Source organism: Pangasianodon hypophthalmus, chromosome 3 (assembly GCF_027358585.1).
Source record: "Pangasianodon hypophthalmus isolate fPanHyp1 chromosome 3, fPanHyp1.pri, whole genome shotgun sequence".
NCBI classification, from domain to species: domain Eukaryota; kingdom Metazoa; phylum Chordata; class Actinopteri; order Siluriformes; family Pangasiidae; genus Pangasianodon; species Pangasianodon hypophthalmus.
In genome coordinates this window covers 3,781,124-3,801,243 of record NC_069712.1, presented here as the reverse complement: position 1 = coordinate 3,801,243, position 20,120 = coordinate 3,781,124, and the positions used below count along the sequence as shown (strand labels likewise).

The 20,120-nt window shown below is 37.2% G+C and overlaps 1 protein-coding gene across 3 annotated transcripts in view; it reads right to left on the bottom strand.

The window, feature by feature from the left end:
* gpm6ab (glycoprotein M6Ab) overlaps positions 1 to 20,120 on the bottom strand; it is a 77,145-nt gene that overhangs the window by 17,543 nt on the left and 39,482 nt on the right. For all 3 annotated transcript variants that reach the window (XM_026939299.3, XM_026939308.3, XM_026939291.3), the window contains 5 exons: positions 7,910 to 8,102; positions 4,370 to 4,526; positions 3,340 to 3,493; positions 2,127 to 2,203; positions 439 to 504 (listed from right to left, as the gene is read on the bottom strand). In XM_026939299.3, the coding sequence (XP_026795100.1) occupies positions 439 to 504; positions 2,127 to 2,203; positions 3,340 to 3,493; positions 4,370 to 4,526; positions 7,910 to 8,102 (647 nt within the window). The remainder of the gene's footprint in view (positions 1 to 438; positions 505 to 2,126; positions 2,204 to 3,339; positions 3,494 to 4,369; positions 4,527 to 7,909; positions 8,103 to 20,120) is intronic.

The following is a 20,120-nucleotide window of genomic DNA, read 5'->3' as shown; positions in this document are numbered from 1 at the left end:
TCATCTTTGCTTGAACCATGAATGAACGCAACAGACACGATCCTAATTAGCACCTTTTTTCATTTTATTATTACTTTTGTCTTTTTTTTAATGATGTTCCAATCTGATGTCCATGCAACTAAAAGAGGAGAAGGAGCACTGAGTAAGAGTGTTCACTTTCCCATGGGCTAGCTAATTTTATGACTTTTCCGCCCCTCTATATGAAGAGAAGTGAATAGCCATGAAAAGGGAACGATAAAGAGATTAAAAGAGAGAGACAGGAAGTGATTAATCAAGAAACAGTGAGATGGATGGTATGAGAGAGAGAGCTGCGATGAGACTTACAGTGATATACTGTACAGTGATGAGGGATGAAGTGTGATAAAGAGGGAGAGGAAGAGAGAGAGAGAGAGAGAGTTACAGAGCGAGCGAGAGAGGCTGAGTAATAAACGGGCTCACCATGGCGATGACGGCTGCTCCTGCCCCCGCCAGAGCACAGACGAACAAGTGGAACGTCAGATCCAGCTGGAGGACAAGACGAAAAAAGAGAGAGACAAATAAAGACACGTTCAGGAAACAAACTCAAAGACTAAGACTTACAGTGAGAAAGGTCCAGGACACAAAAAGCAAAAATCTCTATCTGTTCAGGAAAAGGGTAGCCTCCCAGCTGAATTCTCGATTCTGATTGGTCAGAAGGTGTTGAGTCATTTTCTATAACAGCAGTACGCTCATGTTAATATGTTATCGTTTCTATAGTAACAGCTCATTCACAGGGACGTGTACAGCGGATGCTCTGCATAAACAGATTAAATTGTTGATAGGCTGAAATTTTCTGTTTATTTAACATTTATGGAAGGAGTCTCCAGTGTCAGCGCTTTGTAACAGTCAGAGGTAAAGCTGTAACTTTGAGTTTTCTGACATGTTCGAGACAGAGGAGTTCAAATGTTGGGGTTTCTTGGTAACATGAAAAGCTGCATTTTTTGTCTTATTATTTCCAAGAGAGAGAATAAACTAGAGGCTGGTGAAGGAACAACTGAAAAAATTTGTTTCAGAGACATTGCACAACATTAAATGTAACTATAAATGGATAAAAAAGTACATGTCATTCTTTAATGAATGAAACATTTAAATCATGGATAAATTGCTGTTGTATAAGAGGACTAAATCACTCTGTCACACTGTTGTAGGAAAATAATTCATGATGGCAGAGTTGCTGTTACCACCACAAAGCTGATTATTTTCCTAAAACAGCACATCCCGAAGTGTTTTATTAAATACATAACCAAAAAATCATATGTACATGACCTTACAATTTGCCTAAATGTAGCTGCTCAGCCAGTGACGTTTAATGTTCAGTGTTTGTTTGTTTCTTTAATCTTAATCTCTAGAGTCCAAATCTTCATATTCTTGCATCAGACAAAATCATGAAACTGCATTAAACTTTCATTTTCAAAAAAACGATTTTATAGAAGAGCTCCTATTTAATCAAGGGCAGAGTGAATTAAAGAAAGGAAGTGATTCCGCTTGTCCAAAATGGCCGCCTCCATAATGTAGCGTTCAGATTTTCACATGTTTACATGTTTACAGAGTATATATAGAGTATACAGTGTGACATCACTGAAGAACTGCGTTTTGGTTTGAGGTGAATATTTACACAAAAGAGTTTCGGGTGAGATAAACTACTGATAACTACATTAACAGCCGTAGCTAATCGTAGCTAAAGGAACAAACTCTGAACGCCAAACAGGATTGAATTAGCTGAACGAATATATTTGGTATAAGTGGAAATTTTATCGAGATTTCCTTAGCTAGCTAGGAAACTTAACTAACAGTCCCATAACCATCTGTCTACTGCAAGAAACCAGACTCGAACGACATTTCCTGTTATTGTGTGTTTTATCTGTTAATTATGCATAATCTGTCATAACTTTGTGTATGATTCATTTGTGTGTAAATTGTATGAAATTGTAATGTATCTGATTATTAATCAGCTGTATCCTAAATTCTACACACAGCAGGTTACCAGCCAATACTGTTTTTTCATTCATTTGTTCATTTTTTTATCATTATTATATACTGTACTTTTTAAATACAGTTCCAGAGACTTGTGTTATTATCCAAGACTCAATGCTATGGATGATACTGACCTCATCAGACTCACACATCTTGTTGAACTTCTCTGAGTCGGTGCAGATTCTCTTGTCTTCAGTAGCAGTTACAATTCCTGCAAGAAAATCCAGAGGGGAAAATAATTCCTTAATTTCCTAATTATTCATTAATTCTCACTGTGTGGTGTTTATGTGCATCATGAAGAGCATCTTGTTTTACATATAAAATGCCAGGATGGTGTTTCACAAAGGGCAGATGTAGACAGAAATGGGCGGAGGGTGGGGTTGATTTGTGAGTAATAATTTGAGATATTGCTTTCCTTTAATGAGAAATGAGACCTGAATGTCTATAAACAGCCTCACTCGGTTAAAATCACACAATCAAGAGCTGCCAATCAAGTGCAACGAGCACTACAGTATATCAGTTTTTTAAATTTCCAGAATTCAGCACTGTTGAATTCTGGATTCTGATTGGACAGAAGGTGTTGATTAATTTTCTATGACAGCAGCTCTGACAGTCGTGCAGCTGCAAATCACAGGTTTACACTTCTATAGTGTTCTAAGTTGTTGTTTTAACATTTATGGAAGGAGTCTCCAGTGTCAGGACTTTGTAACAGTCTGAGGTAAAGCTTTCTGACATCTTCAAGACAGAGAAGTTTACGCTTTTATTTCCCTATAACGCCATGGCCCCAAGTGTTTTACTCCTTAGATACAGCGCAAATGGCTGTCAGATAAAAGGTAAAACAAACATAAAGTGTGTTAGGAAGGTTTTGAGCCACGATGAACAACCAGAACATTATTATTGCACCTTGGTATAGATTCTAGACGCCTCTAAAAATGTACTGGAGGGAGATATATATGTCATAAGAAATTAACCTTAGTTCAAAAAGTACATTATTAACAAAGCAAAATATAGGAGCAATCAGTGGGGTCCAAGCACCTTGTCATGTCCTGAAGACTTTCCCATAGTGGAAAACGTAAAGTTACAGCTTTACCTCTGACTGTTACAAAGCACTGACACTGGAGACTCCTTCCATAAATGTTAAATAAATGTCTCTTCACAAAAAATGCCACTATATGAACAAATATAGATGTTTTTATTTGTTACATACCAACACATTAACATAAACCTGTGATTTGCAGCTGCACAACTTAATCAGCACCTTCTGACCAATCAGAATCCCGAACTGAACTGCGCTGTGGTGTAAAAGTGTTTAACCAGACCAAAGAGACCCTTCCAGTCACCACATACCAAACTGGCGCAGATCGAAGCACAGGTTGGTTTTCTCGATCACTGTGATGTTCTGGCAGGTGTTCCAGATGTTGAAGTACATGAAGACTGGCAGAGAGGTGAAGGCCGTCACGCCCAGCCAGGCCAGCATGAAGACATAGGTCAGCATGATGAACTGAGAGAGAAAGACACAAGAAATAAACCTCTGATGACTTGAGGTGTAATTAATAAAGGGACACTTTTTAATTAATGATACAGTACCCCCTGAGTACCTATAAACAGCATCACTCCATAATAATCAGAGCTCCTACACAGAGCTGTCAATCAAGTGTGGGGAGGATTTAATGGTCACATTCAAACAGACACATTATTACCCTTCATTCACATTAGCAACGTAAAATTTCTTTCATGCTTGTGTGACACAGTGCCACGATTTTAGCAAAAGGCCATAAATGAATTGAGATTTTCTCAATTCTACGGAATTCAAAGCAACAAATCCAAACGATTGTCTGGAATGACCTCTCAGAAAAATCTTCAATTCATAACTCTGTATAGAGAAATTATGAAGAAAAATAAAGCTTAGAAGGACGTAGCAGTGATCATTGCTGTCTCTGGTGAGAGTAAATAGCTTGTACAATTAGCATGTTTTGCAAACAGAAACCACATTATTATAACATGAATATACAGAGCTGTGTAATACATTTACAGCTTTCATTCATTCATCTTTAGTAACTGCCTGGTCAGGGTCGCAGTGATTTAAATTAGGCTACTAGTTTGTTTATATTTTGGGACACAGGCAAGTCGCAGGCAAGAACAAACAAAAATAGTAAACCATGACGCATGACGCACATCTCTAGTTAAGGTCAATTATGAACAGGAGTGATGTAGCTGAGGTTGAGGAACTGTCAGAGCCAGAATGCATGCTGACATCTGTTTTTATCCAGTGTTTACCAGTTTTTCCAGGGGGTGTAGTAGGGAAAAAGGACCAAATATAGATAAATACAGTGTAGTAGTATTATGTTACATCCCCTAATGTAGCCGTGTGTCTTACCCAGGCGCTCACGCAGCGGCCACAGGTCGTGATCTTGAAGTCTCCGTAGAGGTCGCGGATTGCACCAGTGGTGAAAAAGCCCTCGACCATCAGCAGGATCCCGTAGACGAAAAACGCTGCAGCCACGCCGTAGATCACGTACTTCAGGATATCAATCCTGTAAAAAAGTACACAGTGAACTCGTCAAACCCATTACCCTGATCTTATGTTCAGCTGAGACACTGCAAAAAAAAAAAAACACTTTTTGTGACTGGCTCAATTTCCCTGATAAATAATAAAAGTCATAACAGATGATGTTACAGTTATAATGTACAACAAAGCAAAAAAAATTATATTTCTTGCTATCTCCATACAGACACAGTTCCACATTATATTTACCATGGTAACTGCATTTCTGGTTCATTCACTACAGTCATGATTGCAGTATTTTATAATCGGTTTCTGCAAGAGCTCCCAAAGATGAATCTCATTGACATTTACTGGATATGTAAGCATACCAACAAAGCCACTTTGAGCAAGCTGGGGAAAGGAGGCGAACACTATGCGCTGTCATACATACACAACTATGAAGGTAATAATAATCTGGTACAATGTTTCTTGTTAGGTGTTTGTTAGTATCCAGTGCCTTTCTCTCCCACACACACTGGACCGTGATGGTTGAATAATGTAGCCATTCTTTTTAAAGAGCAATGGCTCTGGGCTTTTTGCTGGTCTTCTTTGATCCTTTGTGGTTTTGGTTCTGATTTATCAAAGCGTGCATAGAACAAGTTGTAAGTTTGTGTGTAAGAACCATCAGTATCCAAAAAGGGGGCATTTATCACACAGCTGTATGCAGTGGACAGTAATAAATCCCACACGTTCTACATTGTTGTGCTTGGGCACAGCCACAAACATAAAGAAATGCCCACAAATTGCCATATATGGTAAACAACTTCCTTTTAAAAGGCCCAGTATCCTGCTCGAGGCATTGCTTGTTACAGACAATATGGAGCATGACAAAAGGTCAAAGAAGATAAACTTCACCGACAACGAAGCACAGATACTGCTGCACGAAAATGGTTTATTTGGTAGCCTACATTTACATTTATTCTGCTGTTTGGAAATGTAATCTAGTGCAGCGTGCGTGATATGAATGCATGAAAGATATGTCATTATTTGGCTCATAGTTAGCTGGAAAATGCGAGACCTCTTACTGAAATGTAAGCATGGCTCTAGAATAGAGCTCAACAAAAACTGCACTGGGGCAAACGAAACAGATGATCCATTCATCACACTTAGCAAAGAGATCCTTGCATTTCTTAAAACACATTCTCTGTGCAAAGCTGTGTGTGCCAAATCTTTAAGAAAGACATCATCGTGGTCAGCCTTCAGAAGCGCTTTTTATATACGATTTGACTTTACATTTCATCTGTCACATGTCTGCACCAGTCTGTAATTATGTTCGTATGATGGATATCAATTGGGATGGGCGCTCCTCATAATCAGTTTACATGCAATCACACTTTTCTACCACTAGGAGGTCATGCTTATGCACGGCCAGGAGTTTGCGTAAACACAGGCATTTCCTCCTGCACAAGAAGAAAGTGATAAATAATGTTCTATGCACAGAAATGTCCATATGCACGATTTATGCACAAAACCATGTGTACTGACGAATGTAAACAGGCCTGCTGGAAACGTGAGAACCGCACAATTCCGAAACAGAAACGCGTCATATCCCTGAGTGCCTGTAGCCCGTGAGATGCAAACCCATTCATTTCTGTAGCATTTCAAAATCTATAAGAGTGTGCTCTTGGTATTTTTTTTTTCAAGCGTGATTCGAGTCAGATTTATTTAACACTTCATAGGATAGTTTGAAAGAACAGAGCACTCTTGTTTAACTCTGCATTCTCTCTTGCTTAGATGAAATGCACTTTTGCACAAAGCTTTCATGAAGTCGATAAATAAAGCTCTAATTAATTTTTAGAGTAGGAGATTTTGGTTACCAGTGTAGTGAAGAGGCACTTCATGTGCCCAGTTTACAGTGGAAGCTTGAATATCACGGCAAATCATATCAATATTATTTCAAATATAATCGAGTTTATTTAATGGGTTGAGTAAATGAAAGTTAATGTGTTTATAACGAAGCATGTGAGTGCTGTATTATATCATCTTTTCAACTGGGCATTAATATAGAGGCGAAATGTTTAAGTCTCACATTACTGCATTTCAGTGTGTGATGGTCAGTGGGCGTGTTGTACAGAGCAGAGAAAGAGCTGGTGACTAATACAATCTGCTGCTACCATCGTCTACTGCTCTCGTTCTCTCCATCCTCTCCTCCTCCGCCTCCTCTTTATATATCGCTGCTTCTCTCTTGCTAAATCTCCCTCCTTCCTTATCTTCCTCCATCCCATCCATCACAGGCTACAAAATATTTTCTGCTTTTTGTCTATTTTCTATTCTCCTGCTTTCATATTCTCTCTCTCTCTCTCTCTCTCTCTCTCACAGGTAGAGAGAGGGAGCAGGTGTAGTACGGCAACCCAGAGTGATTTCAGAACAATTTAATTCCCTAAGTGGGACCACAGCCAAAGCCTCACACTCAGGCCTGGAAGATCAGTCTTTCCTCTCATCTTTCCTGTGTGTGTGTGTGTGTGTGTGTGTGTGTGTGTGTGTGTCTGTGTGTGGGTGGATGGAGAGATTCTGCAGTGCTGTGTCAGGGGAAACTACCCAAAATTCACATATCCGCTGTCTTTAGCTTTATTATGTGTCACAACACGAGCATGTTATAAACATGATACAGCCACGGTGACCATGATGTGGTCATGATACGAACATGATGTGGATATTATATGGCAATGATATAACCATGACATGGCCATGATACAGGCATGCGGTAAAGAAAGGGCCATGATACGGCCCTGATATGCAGAGTATGCGGCTATGATATAATCATGATATGACCCTGATATGCAGAGTATGCGGCCATGATATAATATTGATACTGCACGGATACAGCATTTATATGGCTATGATATGACCATGATACAACCCAGATATGAAGAAGAAGAAGAAGAAGAAGATGACCATGATACAGGAATGATGCAGCCATGACATAGTCATGATATGGCCATGAAACGCTCATTACATAACCATGATACGGCCATGCTAAAGCCGTAACATTATTATGATATGGCCATGATACAACCACGACACGTCTATCTGGGATGTGGGATTTGATAGTGAACATTGGTGTCCATTTGGAAATGTTGGGATTTGATGATGAATATTCATTCAGTTTTATCCACATTAGCATTTATGTCAAAAACATTTAAATAACATGAAGGCAGTTCAAACCTACTGCATGCTAGAACACATTTGCTTTTATGAAATGTATTTATTCAACCCATGAACAATTCAAGCTTAAGATCTTGTTTAAGCGCCCAGTGGTCGCAGTCTTGGGATTGACCTCACAACTTTTCTTCCAGTACAGAAGCATTACCTGCTGAATTCCCACCCTGTTTTTGTGTAAGTGTGTACTCTTTCATGGCAGTCAGTACTCACATGGTAAACACGTCCAGGGTTTCGACTGGTGATCGGACCACTTCGAAGTAGTTCTGCAGGATGGTGACGGTGCCAGAGAGAGCCTCATGCCCACAGCCGCAGAAGAGCGCCACGCCGGCATACAGCAGGATGGTGGCGATGAGAGAGGCGTAGGGAATCCCGCTCAGGCATTTAATACAGCAATCAGAGCACCCTAGAGCAAACAAAAAATACATCGTAAAACCACTATCACGAGGAAGAGCGTTTGGATTGTCACTGAGCGCTGTGAGCTGAGAAAGGCACAGGTGTGTAAGTGTGGCACTTCTAATGATTAAGCCAGGAGAAGAGTTGGAATTGGCTTAACCTCTAGGTGTTTAATGGTTGTCTAGTTTCTTGAAAGACAGCAAGGAATTCTCTTATAACAATAAAATCAGATACCAGAACTATAAAGTGTTTAATTCTAATCACTGTTTAAAACACCATTCATTACAATTTACATCCTCCTAATGATGTTTGTTAGCTAAATAATGCTAGTCAAATTGAAAGTAAATCCAATAATCCATAATGGATATGCAACTATTACATATTATCAACCCAGCATTCTCTAATAAGTACCTTTCCTCTATGTGTTTAACTTTTAGTAGTGCATTCTTAACCTTCCACTTAGTCCTCAGTCAAAGGAAGATCCATGGATCTTTCTCTCAACACTGATATACCATAATAAATGTTCAGAGCAGATCAACACGCAAAGCATCACCGTCCTGAGCAAACTGCAATAAACCTGGGAGTGGCGTGTCTTTGGAACATAATCCCCACCAGTTCAATTATTTGTTCAAATTGATGGTGAATATTGGTGTTTGATGGGAAAATATTTGGATTTGATTGGAATATTGGTGTTTGATGGGAAAAAATTTGGATTTGATTGGAATATTGGTGCTAGATGGGAAAATATTTGGATTTGATTGGAATATTGGTGTTAGATGAGAAAAAATTTGGATTTGATTGGAATATTGGTGTTAGATGGGAAAATATTTGGATTTAATGGTGAATACTGGTGTTAGATGGGGAAATATTTGGATTTGATTGGAATATTGGTGTTAGATGAGAAAAAATTTGGATTTGATTGGAATATTGGTGTTAGATGGGAAAATATTTGGATTTAATGGTGAATACTGGTGTTAGATGGGGAAATATTTGGATTTGATTGGAATATTGGTGCTAGATGGGGAAATATTTGGATTTAATGGTGAATATTGGTGTTAGATGGGGAAATATTTGGATTTAATGGTGAATACTGGTGTTAGATGGGGCAATAGTTGGATTTGATTGTGAATATTGGTGTTAGATGGGGAAATATTTGGATTTGATGGTGAATATTGGCATTAGATGGGGAAATATTTGGTTTTGTTGGTGAATATTGATGTCAGTTTGGAAATATTTGGATTTGATTCTAAATAATGGTATTAGTTTGGAAATATCTAATGGGCTGTCAGCTTGCAGACACTGGTTTTGATGGTGAACATTGGTGTTACTTGGTGTTACTGGAAAATACTTGATGGTTTATATATGTTAGGAAATATTTAGATTGTATGGCGAATATTTGTATTAGCTTGAACATATTGGGATCTAATGATAAATATAATGGAGATCTAATGGGGTGCCAGCTTGGAAAAATTGGATTTCATGTTGAAAATTGATGTTAATTGGGAAAATATTTGTGTTAAAAAAGGAATATTGGTATTAGTTGGGGAAATATATATTATTTGATGGGGAATATTGAAGTTAGGTAGAGTAATATTTCAATATGGTAGAGAATATTGGAGAATATTAGTTGGGGAAATATATTTGATTTGATGGTGAATATTGATGTTAGGTAGAGTAATTTGGGCAGTAATTATGGCATTTGGTTTCTGATCTGATCGGAAGGTTATCAGATGCTTATAGATGAGCACAAATGAGCAATGTCTATCCTGAAGAACTTTTTCAGGTCACTATAAAGTAGAGCCATCGAGCTGGCGAATAGGCAATCCAGTTCACCATTTTGCATGGCAGCAAAGCTCTACTCCTCACCCTGAGCCCATTTTTTCCATTGTTTGCTGTCTTGAAAGGGGATGCTAAATGGCATTGTGACCGATCCAAAACGCCCTGCTGAAAGATTTACAGCCATAACACGCCTGCAAGCAAACAGCACACACCGCAAATTACATGCTGCTGTCCCTCTGCGGGTGAGATTTATGGAAGATCGTAAACCATATCGCTGTCTCAACAAAATGATACGCTGGCAACTGGCCAATAGCAGCATGCACCCGTGTACAGATTACACTGAGAGAGCGGATGTTGTCAATCATCTTCCCTTTAGGAGGAAAAATATGCTTCTTTACTGTGAAAACAGGCTGATTCAGAGACTATGATTCACATTTGGGCCTGTATGAATAAACTACATGATATTTTGCCTTGAAGCAAAAACAAACCATCTTAAAGTTCGCTAACATTCATGGTTCTTTAGTCTTTAGCGCATCCATTCTTGTAGCATGACCGTGCATATTTAATTTCAATCGCTGCTTATAAAATCACATCTGCATTGTGTATGCATTACCATCTGCTATGCCTTTCCTCTACCTTCTATGTAAAATGCAGTATTCCAGATGTTAGGAAAAAAAGATCATGTTACTTCAGTAGCGCATTATGAATACAGAGGAACTATGAGCGCTGAAAATAACACTCCAGAGACGAATGAAGCAACATTGCATCCCGATTAGAAGAACTACAGTCCTCTGAGTGAGACTTTCGCTATAACAACCAAAAAAATAATGTTACTGCTGATAAAACAGGTGCTGTTCCTCAGGAAAGGAACATTTATTTTCTTAATATGTGTGGTCATGGAACGGGAGGTCCATAAGTGGGCCTGAGTGGCTTCTTGGGGGTGTTGGAACAGGAAATCTGACTAACTGAGGAGATCTGAATGAGAAAATTAATGAGGAGAGTGTGGTGTGTTTTCTGTGATCGATATCCCAATAAGATCGAGTTTCTAAAGTCTAAACCCACTTCACCATATCAATCCATGAGACACAATGATCAGAGCATCTCAGACAGCTTGTGCTGATACAGGACTGAATACTGAATACTGAATACTGACTAATATAATCAGTTAATCATTCCTTATGCAGGAAGTAGTTTTCTCTGAGCATTGTTTAGTTTTGTTTTTTAATTCTCGCCATTGAGATGTTTAGCACCAGCTTGGATTTATACCAATATTTGTGTTTTTATTTCAACTTTCCACTGTGCAGACCATCATTATTTCCACACATCCTGCTACTGTGTGGAAAACCTAGATCGAGTTCCTTAGTAGCTTAGATCTTGACGTAACACGATAAGACACAGTGATGTGATGGACATCGGTCTTCACCACCAGAAAAAGTCCACTTCCCAAAAGAAAGTAAAAAAAAAGGAAAAATAATAGGAAAAACAAAGTCTTTGCACAAGGTTTTATTTTATGTAATGTAATGTAGAGATGATCTGATACCCAGTATCAATATCGGGCCAATACAAGCAAAAAATGGTGGATCAGATATCAGAGAAAACATAGCAGATACCGGATCCTGTAACAAATGACAAAGATTTGAAATTGGATTTGAAAAAGAAAATTATTTTTGGGACTGGAAATGTTTACATAAAAAGAGATCTGCCTGTTTTTTCTTTTGTTACGATTGATTTTTTTTTATTGTATTTTATACGTTATTATATTTATTATATTTTCACTGTTGGTGGATGTCAGAAAAGAAAAATCTCCCTTTTATCGTAGAATAGTTTCGTGATATCTTTTACTAACATTTAAAAAATGTAAACATTAAATAAAAGTATAAACTTTTACTTCCTTTCTGTTTTGTTGGCAGTTTATTAGCAAACATATACAGTATATATATATATATATATATATATATATACACACACACATATATATTGTGAGACATGTCATGCATTGTAGAAATGCCTTAAGGTATCATGCTACAGCCATCAGTGATTAAAAGAGCAAAAACCTGGTGAAGTATTTCTCATTAATGATCATGTCGGTGATTGTTATGGGTCTTGGCAAGAACTAATTAGTGCCAGATAAAAACACATATTGGTAAAGATTTGAGTGAAATCCCTCACTGTGGATTGCTGATGTCAGTTTGTGATTTCTTTTTTTCGTTGCAGTGGGAAGTGTGAAAAAAAAAACCTTCTTACTCTAATAAAGAACCTCCATGGACCTGGAGTTAATGATTATTTCAGCAGAAAATTCTTATTCTCTTGAGTGTGTGCTACTGGAGCTACACTTTCTCACTCTTCATCATTCCCTCACACACCCTCTGGACGGATCTGTTTCCCGGTCGTATAAATTAGCTTTCCAGTTTAAACTGCTGACGAGAGGAGAGCGTGTGAACCCGAGGGCACGTGTGTGAGAATGGTGCTGCTGCATATAAATGCAATACACAATATTTGTTCTTCATTACACACAGATGGATGAAGGCCAATGAAGATGGACGCAGTGTTGATTATGAAGCACATTAAGCTAACCAGACCATGCAGTCATTAGTTAGTAGAAATGATGGATGTAAACTGAGTGTAAACTTGAGGCCATAACACACACCGTGTCATGCAGTTAAAGGAAAATAATCAACGGCGGGCTGATGTGATGAAGCGCAGTTACTGTTTCCACCTCGAACAGCATGTTCTGAAGTGTTTTATTCCTGTTACACCAAAGGAATATTCCAATGATTACATTTTTTTATTATATTTTTTTTATTTATTAAAGAACAACACATCATTATTATCCATTTCTAGCTACATGCAATGTTGCGGAATGTCCACAAAACAAGTTAGTTCCTGTTCTCACTTACATTATAGCAGCTAGAGACAGTCGTTTTCTCTTTTATTCTAATACGAAATCACGCAAATGTAAACAAAGTAAAAAGTTACAGTGGTACCTCTGACTTTTACAAAGTGCTGACACTGGAGACTCCTTCCATAAATGTTACATAAATATCTCCGTACAGAAAATGTCAACAACTATTGAAGCAATAACGTATTAGAACAACTTACAACAAACTTCCGACCAATCAGAATCCAGAATTCAATAGTACTGTGGTATATAACTGGATGATAGACTACATTTACATCTACATTACATTTATTTATATTTATTATTTATTGGAAATATATATATATATAATATAATTTACTTATTATACGACTGGCCCAAAGATCACGGCATTCATTTAAAGTTTTATTGTTTTATTTAAACTCAAACTAACTGAACTTAAACTCCTACAGCACGATGACACACACTGGGAGCAGAGCGGAAGGACGTAGGTGTTGAACGGCACTTTACCTGATGACTACTTTTAAAAGTGGCTCTTGTAAGTGACAAGTTTTGCACCGATGAGTTACACCATTTACTGTCCATCCACTTCACTTCACTTTTAACTGGCGGCACATTCAGTACTCATAATCCCTCTGTGCAAATATACAGTAGACCGTCAGATTTGAGTAATATATAACATTTCTTTGATTCTGTTCAAATTTATGAAATTTTTATTTCTATTTCACTGTGGTACTTCTTCAAAAAGAAATACTAGGCTTTAATCGTGGCATTTTCTACTGATCCTTTTTTTTCTTTTTCAAATGAATGATTCAAGTTTCTCTATAATGCTTTATATATATTTTCGGCACAAATTCTACTTTTGTAATAAAATATTGCCATATTAATTTTGTTCAAATGAATAATTCAAGCTTCTCCATAATGCTTTATATATTTTTCAGCACAAACTCTACTTTTGTTATAAAATATTGCCATTATTCATGTAGGAGATCATAGAGCTAGTTTCTATGCAGAAAGAAACATAAATTGGACAAAAATGCCTTTTGTTTTGGTAATACTTTAGAATATGGTTTATTAAATAATGCTTAAGTATTTACTAACGTAGCAGTAAGTAATCAAGTGTTACTATATTAGTTACTCAGTAGTTACTAACCACGACAATAAACTACTATGTTGACGAAAGTGTAATGATTTAGTGACGAATATTAAATTACTAAGCTGACAAAACCGTACAGACTTCTTGTCCACATACGAACCACTGTGCTATCTTTACTTTTTTTTCCATTACAAAAGCATTAACTGCTGATATATTAATGTTACTTATTCCTCTTTATGCCCCTACAGGTAAAGTGAAAACCCAATCACAATTTATAGTATCAGTATCACAGTAGTGATGAGTAGCCCAATTTATTTAGTTGCCACATCTGTTTAAGATTAGTTCAAGTAGTTAAATTATTACACTTTCATGAGCATTGCTGTTTGCTGTCTCTGAGGGACCTTAGACTATGGCTAGCCAGAAAATTATTTGTGATTCAGTTTAAAATTAATGGGTTTTGGATGCATTTAAAGGTATTTGGGGAAAACATTACTAGTAAAGCTAGCTAGATTTTCCCGGTTAAGCTAAGTAGGGTTTGTACTAAGGTAAGTAATAAGATGATAATTATTAAAATATTAAAATAAGTATTTAAATAATATATACCTCCTATTGTTAGAACCCACCATTCATTTATTTATTTATTTATTTATTTGTTTGTTTGTTTGTTTGTTTATTTATTCCTTTATTTATTATAGGGGCAGTTTACAGAAGTCAATCCATATATTGAAATTTTGTTTTATTATTTATTTTATTTTCATTTTTATTTTACTTTATCTTCTTGGAAATTGGGGGAAATTTGGTCAGATGGCAGTATCAGCCATATCTGGAGCAGCTGATGGTTCAGGGTCTTTATCAAGGACCCAAGCATGTGAGCATGTAACTCTCCTGGTCATTAGGGCAGAATCTTAAACTGACCCTCGTGTCCCCTGTACATGTCCCCTGTACTTGCCCCTCTATGTGCCCTGCACATGTCCTCACTCTTCAGTGCTCCTCCGAGGGGTGTGACGGAGGGGTCAGTAATCACTTTGACCCCTGTACCAGTGTTAGAGTACCAGTTAGTGCCTCTTCTCCCTCTGACCTGCTCCTGACCTCCTGACACCAGTCACTCATACTAGCCGGCGTGTTAACGAGCTGAAAGGACCACCAGAGTCCACCAGCTCCCTCAGGGATTATACTGCTGAATAACTCACTCATAAAAAGGTTCATGAACTCTTTTCAGCTTTTCTTCAGTCACTTATCTGGACTGTAACGATAAAGAGTTTCACACTGTTGAAGCTTTGGGTAGACTTTTAGGATTCACTGAATCACTTATTGTAAAAATGAAAGATTTTAAATCCAAAATAATTATTTAAAGGACATGTAGTAACATCTTACTGTTTTAAAAAGTAGGTAAATGATATCATAGCTAGCTGGGACCCAAAAACTCATGACAGCTTTAAATTATTTATTATTGTTATTTCTACTACTACTACTACTAATAATAATAATAATAATAAACTTTATTTATAGAGCACTTTTCATAGACATGGTAACTCAAAATGCCATACAATCAAGTAAATGATACAAAAAATATAGTAATAAAATATAAGTAATATAGTAATAAATATATAAACGTAACAATAAATAAAATAAAAAATGACAATATAATAATAGAAGGGGGTAAAAAAAAGTTACTAAAAATAAAATAACAAAAAGATTAAATATGTATACAGTCTTTAATAACCTGTTATATTAAATCCATCACTATAGAAACAATAAGGTACATTGATATAAAGCTGTGATTTGCAGTTGCTGTTATGGAAAATTAATCAACATCTTCTGACCAATCAGAATCCAGAATTCAACAGCGCTGTGGTGTAATGAGTTTAATAATGTGGGGCCTCAATAATGTTGATCCGCTCCCAGCTGCTCATAATTCATCTGTCAGACTTTTATTACGACACGGTCGTGCACTAACAAGTGAGTAGGTGGAAATGTATGTGTGTGTGTGTGTGTGTGTGTGTGTGAGACTGACGGCACTGTCTGCCACCTCCTGTTTGCCCAGTCACTCCTTTAATGCCGACATGTTTAATGTGTTAGGATCAGCGTGACTGACGCTGATGAACGCCAAACGACAGAGTCACGGATTTTCAATTAGTTGAACGTAGCACAGGCACCTGAGGGACAGATTTACACCAGAGAAATGGTGAATTGTTTCATCACGTAATAGAAATAACTGCCGTTTTTAACAAGTAATCAGAACACATTTGCGTAATTCTCACCCAGTGACAGTGTGTAACTGGAAAAATGCACACAGAGCGAGAGACAGATGCAGAAATTTCACAAACACATTGTATTTTTAACTCCAAATGTATTAAAATGTACTTAGTAAAGTTTTTTTAGCCTGTGACATTTCAGCGGTTTCTACGTTCTGCTTACGCTATTAATCTCGTGCAGAAAACAAAACCATTCTGAGATAATGTGAGCTTGAGATAATGAGGATATTTTCTTCTCTCCATTAGCATGTTTTGTTTATATCTTTTTATGCTGTCCTGTGAGTTTGATGTCCTCCTATTGGTGGATTTCAGACGAGGATCGTAGAAGTGCTCACAATTCTAATCAAAACTTTAAGAAAAATTATGCATTCTCAACTTATGACCAAAGAATTCTTTTATGATGTGTGATTTTTGTCTGTTAAAAGCAAAACTCATACAGTGTAAAGCTGGATTTACTCTGTTTTTATGTGTGGAAGTCCTATATATATATATATATATGGTAACATTCTTAATGTGTATTATTATTATTATTATTATTATTATTATTATTATTTCCACTCTGTTAGGATGTAGTACTATTATATAATATTTTAAAAATAAAGTGATATTACTAACAAATATCTTATTTTTTTGTCTTTCTTTCTTTTTTTTTTTTTTGCCTTTCCACTGTTTTTTTTTTTTTTCTATCTTTTACTTTACTGGCAATTACAATGCACTGAATGGGAGCTACATTGCTAATGCTAAATTTATCAAAACTTCCTTTGAGCGGCTACTTATTCAGAATAAAGAGCCAAAGAAAAAAAAAAGAAAAAAAAACATTTTGTAACGTGTGTCATCTATGAAAACGTCTTTATGCTGCATGTAGATAATAATAATTTTGATTTGGGATGATAAAATCCATATACACAATAAACCAACTTGCAAAATCCTTCATGGTTGGTTTCATGGCTGGTTTTATTTTTTTTACTCCCTGATAAAGTCCCATGTCTGCTTTTGTAATATTATGAAAAAGTTTCAGTACCATGAGCACCACAATGATTCTAAAAGATTAAAAATGAAAATGAAATGAACTGAAACTAGTGTCTCGATGTGCAGGTATCATTCTTAAATAACGTAATCATTGTAATCGTTAGTCTGGCTTTGATTGTGCAAACGGTACACACAACAAGCTGTCGAGGGCCGTGCAAGTGCATAATCACCGATCAAAAAAAAAATTTCATTTCCATATCAAAAGCGTGCCATGTCTTTAAAAAAAATCATTGTTTTTTTTTTCCCTTTTGTGTCTGAAACAAAGAGCCTCGGTGCTCCAGTGGAGCTGCGCTGGATCCGGTGCTCCCTGGATATGGGCTGCTTGTTATTTTTATCCTATCAGATCCTTTAGCAGGGCTGTACGACTCTATGGAGCGCCACAGAGAGGCAGGAGGCAGGTGGGTGGAGTCAGAGCCGTCCCATAATGCCCCTGTGAGTGACGGGTGAGGCCCAAAGAAGAGGCAGGCTCTCATTAAACACTGTGAATTAGCGAGCGGGCTTTGTGTTGAAACGCTTTGTGCATTTCTCAGTCAGACACAGAGGCAGGGCGCGTTTACTTTTACACAACAATGCTGTGCGGTGGGCTTAATTTAAGGCACAGGTTCATATTTACACCTGAGCATCGCCGAACAGACATTTCTCCTAAATACTACCGTTATTTGTTTATTTAAGGAGTTTCAAATGTGAGTTTACTTCAATTTCAAATAAAAACACACAGCAGCAATAACACACTATATATAAGGAATAAAACACTCCGTGTCGTGCTTTTTTCGGAAAATAATCAGTGACAGAGTGGTGTGAAGTTACTGAGTTACAGAGTTACTGTTACCACTTTGAAGCTGATTACTTTCCTATAACAGCACACCCTGAAGTTTTTATTCCTTTTTCAATTTTTAAAATGTATTATTTGTATATAACAATGTATTGTATACTTTTATAGTTACATTTAATGGTGTCCATGAAACAAGTTACAGTCTGTTCTCATGATTTTAGGAGGTGGGAGGAAACTGGAGAACCCAGAGGAAACCCTCACAGACACGGGGAGAACTTGTGAAACTCCACATAGACAGATATCTGAGCTCAGGATCGAACCGGAGACCCTGGAGCTGTGAGGCAGCAACGCTAGACACTGATATGATATGATATGAAAAAATGTCACATAATGTCATAATTCTATTGTGTTTCTGACCGATTGCAGGGAATGATATTAATATTGCGTTTTGCTCAGAAATGTTCAACCTTTCCCAATAAAAGGCTGATTTTAGATCAGTTCACAGACACTCAGTCCACAAGCAGGACCACATTTTTGTAAAATATCGCGTCTCTTCCTCGATTCCCCGAGCAGGATGCTTGCTCCGGTTGATGAATCACTGCTTTATGATCGCAGCAAACGCTTCTCCGGTGATTTAACCGCCCATAAACCCCTCCATCTTTTCACCTTTATTGCTAATTGCTTTGCACTAAGTCATGAGCGCTACGTGAAGCAGGGAGTCGTTGTGTTCAAGCTGTTATCCGTTCAGAATTCCCTCAAGCGTCTCGGCTTTCACGACACACTGAATCGAGTGTTTAGTGTCGGAGCTCCGAGGCTCGGTGAGGACTCGAGGACGAGACGCTGGACACGGACGGGGGAGGATTCATTCATTATTAAAGAGCGGCTCAGAAAGGGGGTCTGCCATCGCTATCAATTATTCAGACTCTCCCTCTCTGCCGCCCCTCCGTCCTCTGCTCTGTCGCCATCTCTGCTTTCATCTTTTCTTTCTTTCTCCCTTTCTTTCTTTCTTTCTTTCTTGTTTTCTTTCGTTCTTTCTTTCTTGCTCTCGGTGTGTGTGATCTGCATTCATCTCATTGCACTGTAATAAAGCGATTCACACCAGGGCTAAGCGAGAAACATGCTCTGATATTAACAGGTAATAAAAGAAGATTGTCCATCCATGTGAATGAATGTATAAGATATAAAAAGAATAAAACATTCCGTGTCATGCCGTTATAGGAAAATAATCAATGACGAGTGAGTGTGATGAAGTGGAGTTACTGTTACCATCGTGAAGTTGATTACTTTCCAATAACAGCATGTCATGTTGCGTTTTACTTCCTTAATACCACAATTTAAAAACAATGTTGTTTAAAAACATTGGTTTTTTTTTTGGTCCATTTTTTTTTTTTTTTTTTGGTCCAGTTATACTTAATATTGTGGACAATCTGCTTAATAAGTTTGCACTTATGTTATAGCAGCTATAAACAGTCGTTCCCTCACCAGTCTCTTTTTTTCTCTCTCTTGATGTTAATAAGACAAAAAAACGCAGCTTGTCATGTTACAGAGAAGCGTAAACTCCTCTGTCCTGAAGATGTAGTTTATATTGCTTTAACAAAACCCACTGAAAAGCTACATCAAGAAACTAGCTAGCTAACACAGCTAGCTAACACTAGAGAGCTAGGTCACATTCTTAGCAAGTTGTCGCCTGTAATGGACAGGATTAACCAGCTCACTTTGTTCGAATTTGTTTATGATGTTGTAATTATAAAACGTTATGTCTTGAACGTGCTCACGAACAACAAAGTCGTAATCATCGAGACACTCGTACGCTTTTAATTTCTCTCTTTTATAAATGCGCACATTTCTATGAGATGTGTATATATGTCTGGTTGTTGCAGGCGAGACCATCACTTAGCCGAATAGCACTCTCTCTGTTTTAGTGCTAATAGATTTTTCAATCAGATTATAACCAGGTAGCGTCGGGTTGCTAGGATACTCGGGTTACAAAGACCAAAGAGTTCTACTGGGAATTAATTTTGTTTCTTTCTAAAAATAAATGTGTAAAATTAGAAAAGAAAAAAAAATCTGTCAATAGAACAAGACTATTTCAAGCTTGAAATTAGTAATAAAAAATGTTGAAAAATAGTTTTAATAATCATATATTTGGTTTATTATAATCGTATAATAGGAAATAAAGCATAGATTTCAGTCTTTTTTTGCAATGTAGGTTTTTTTTT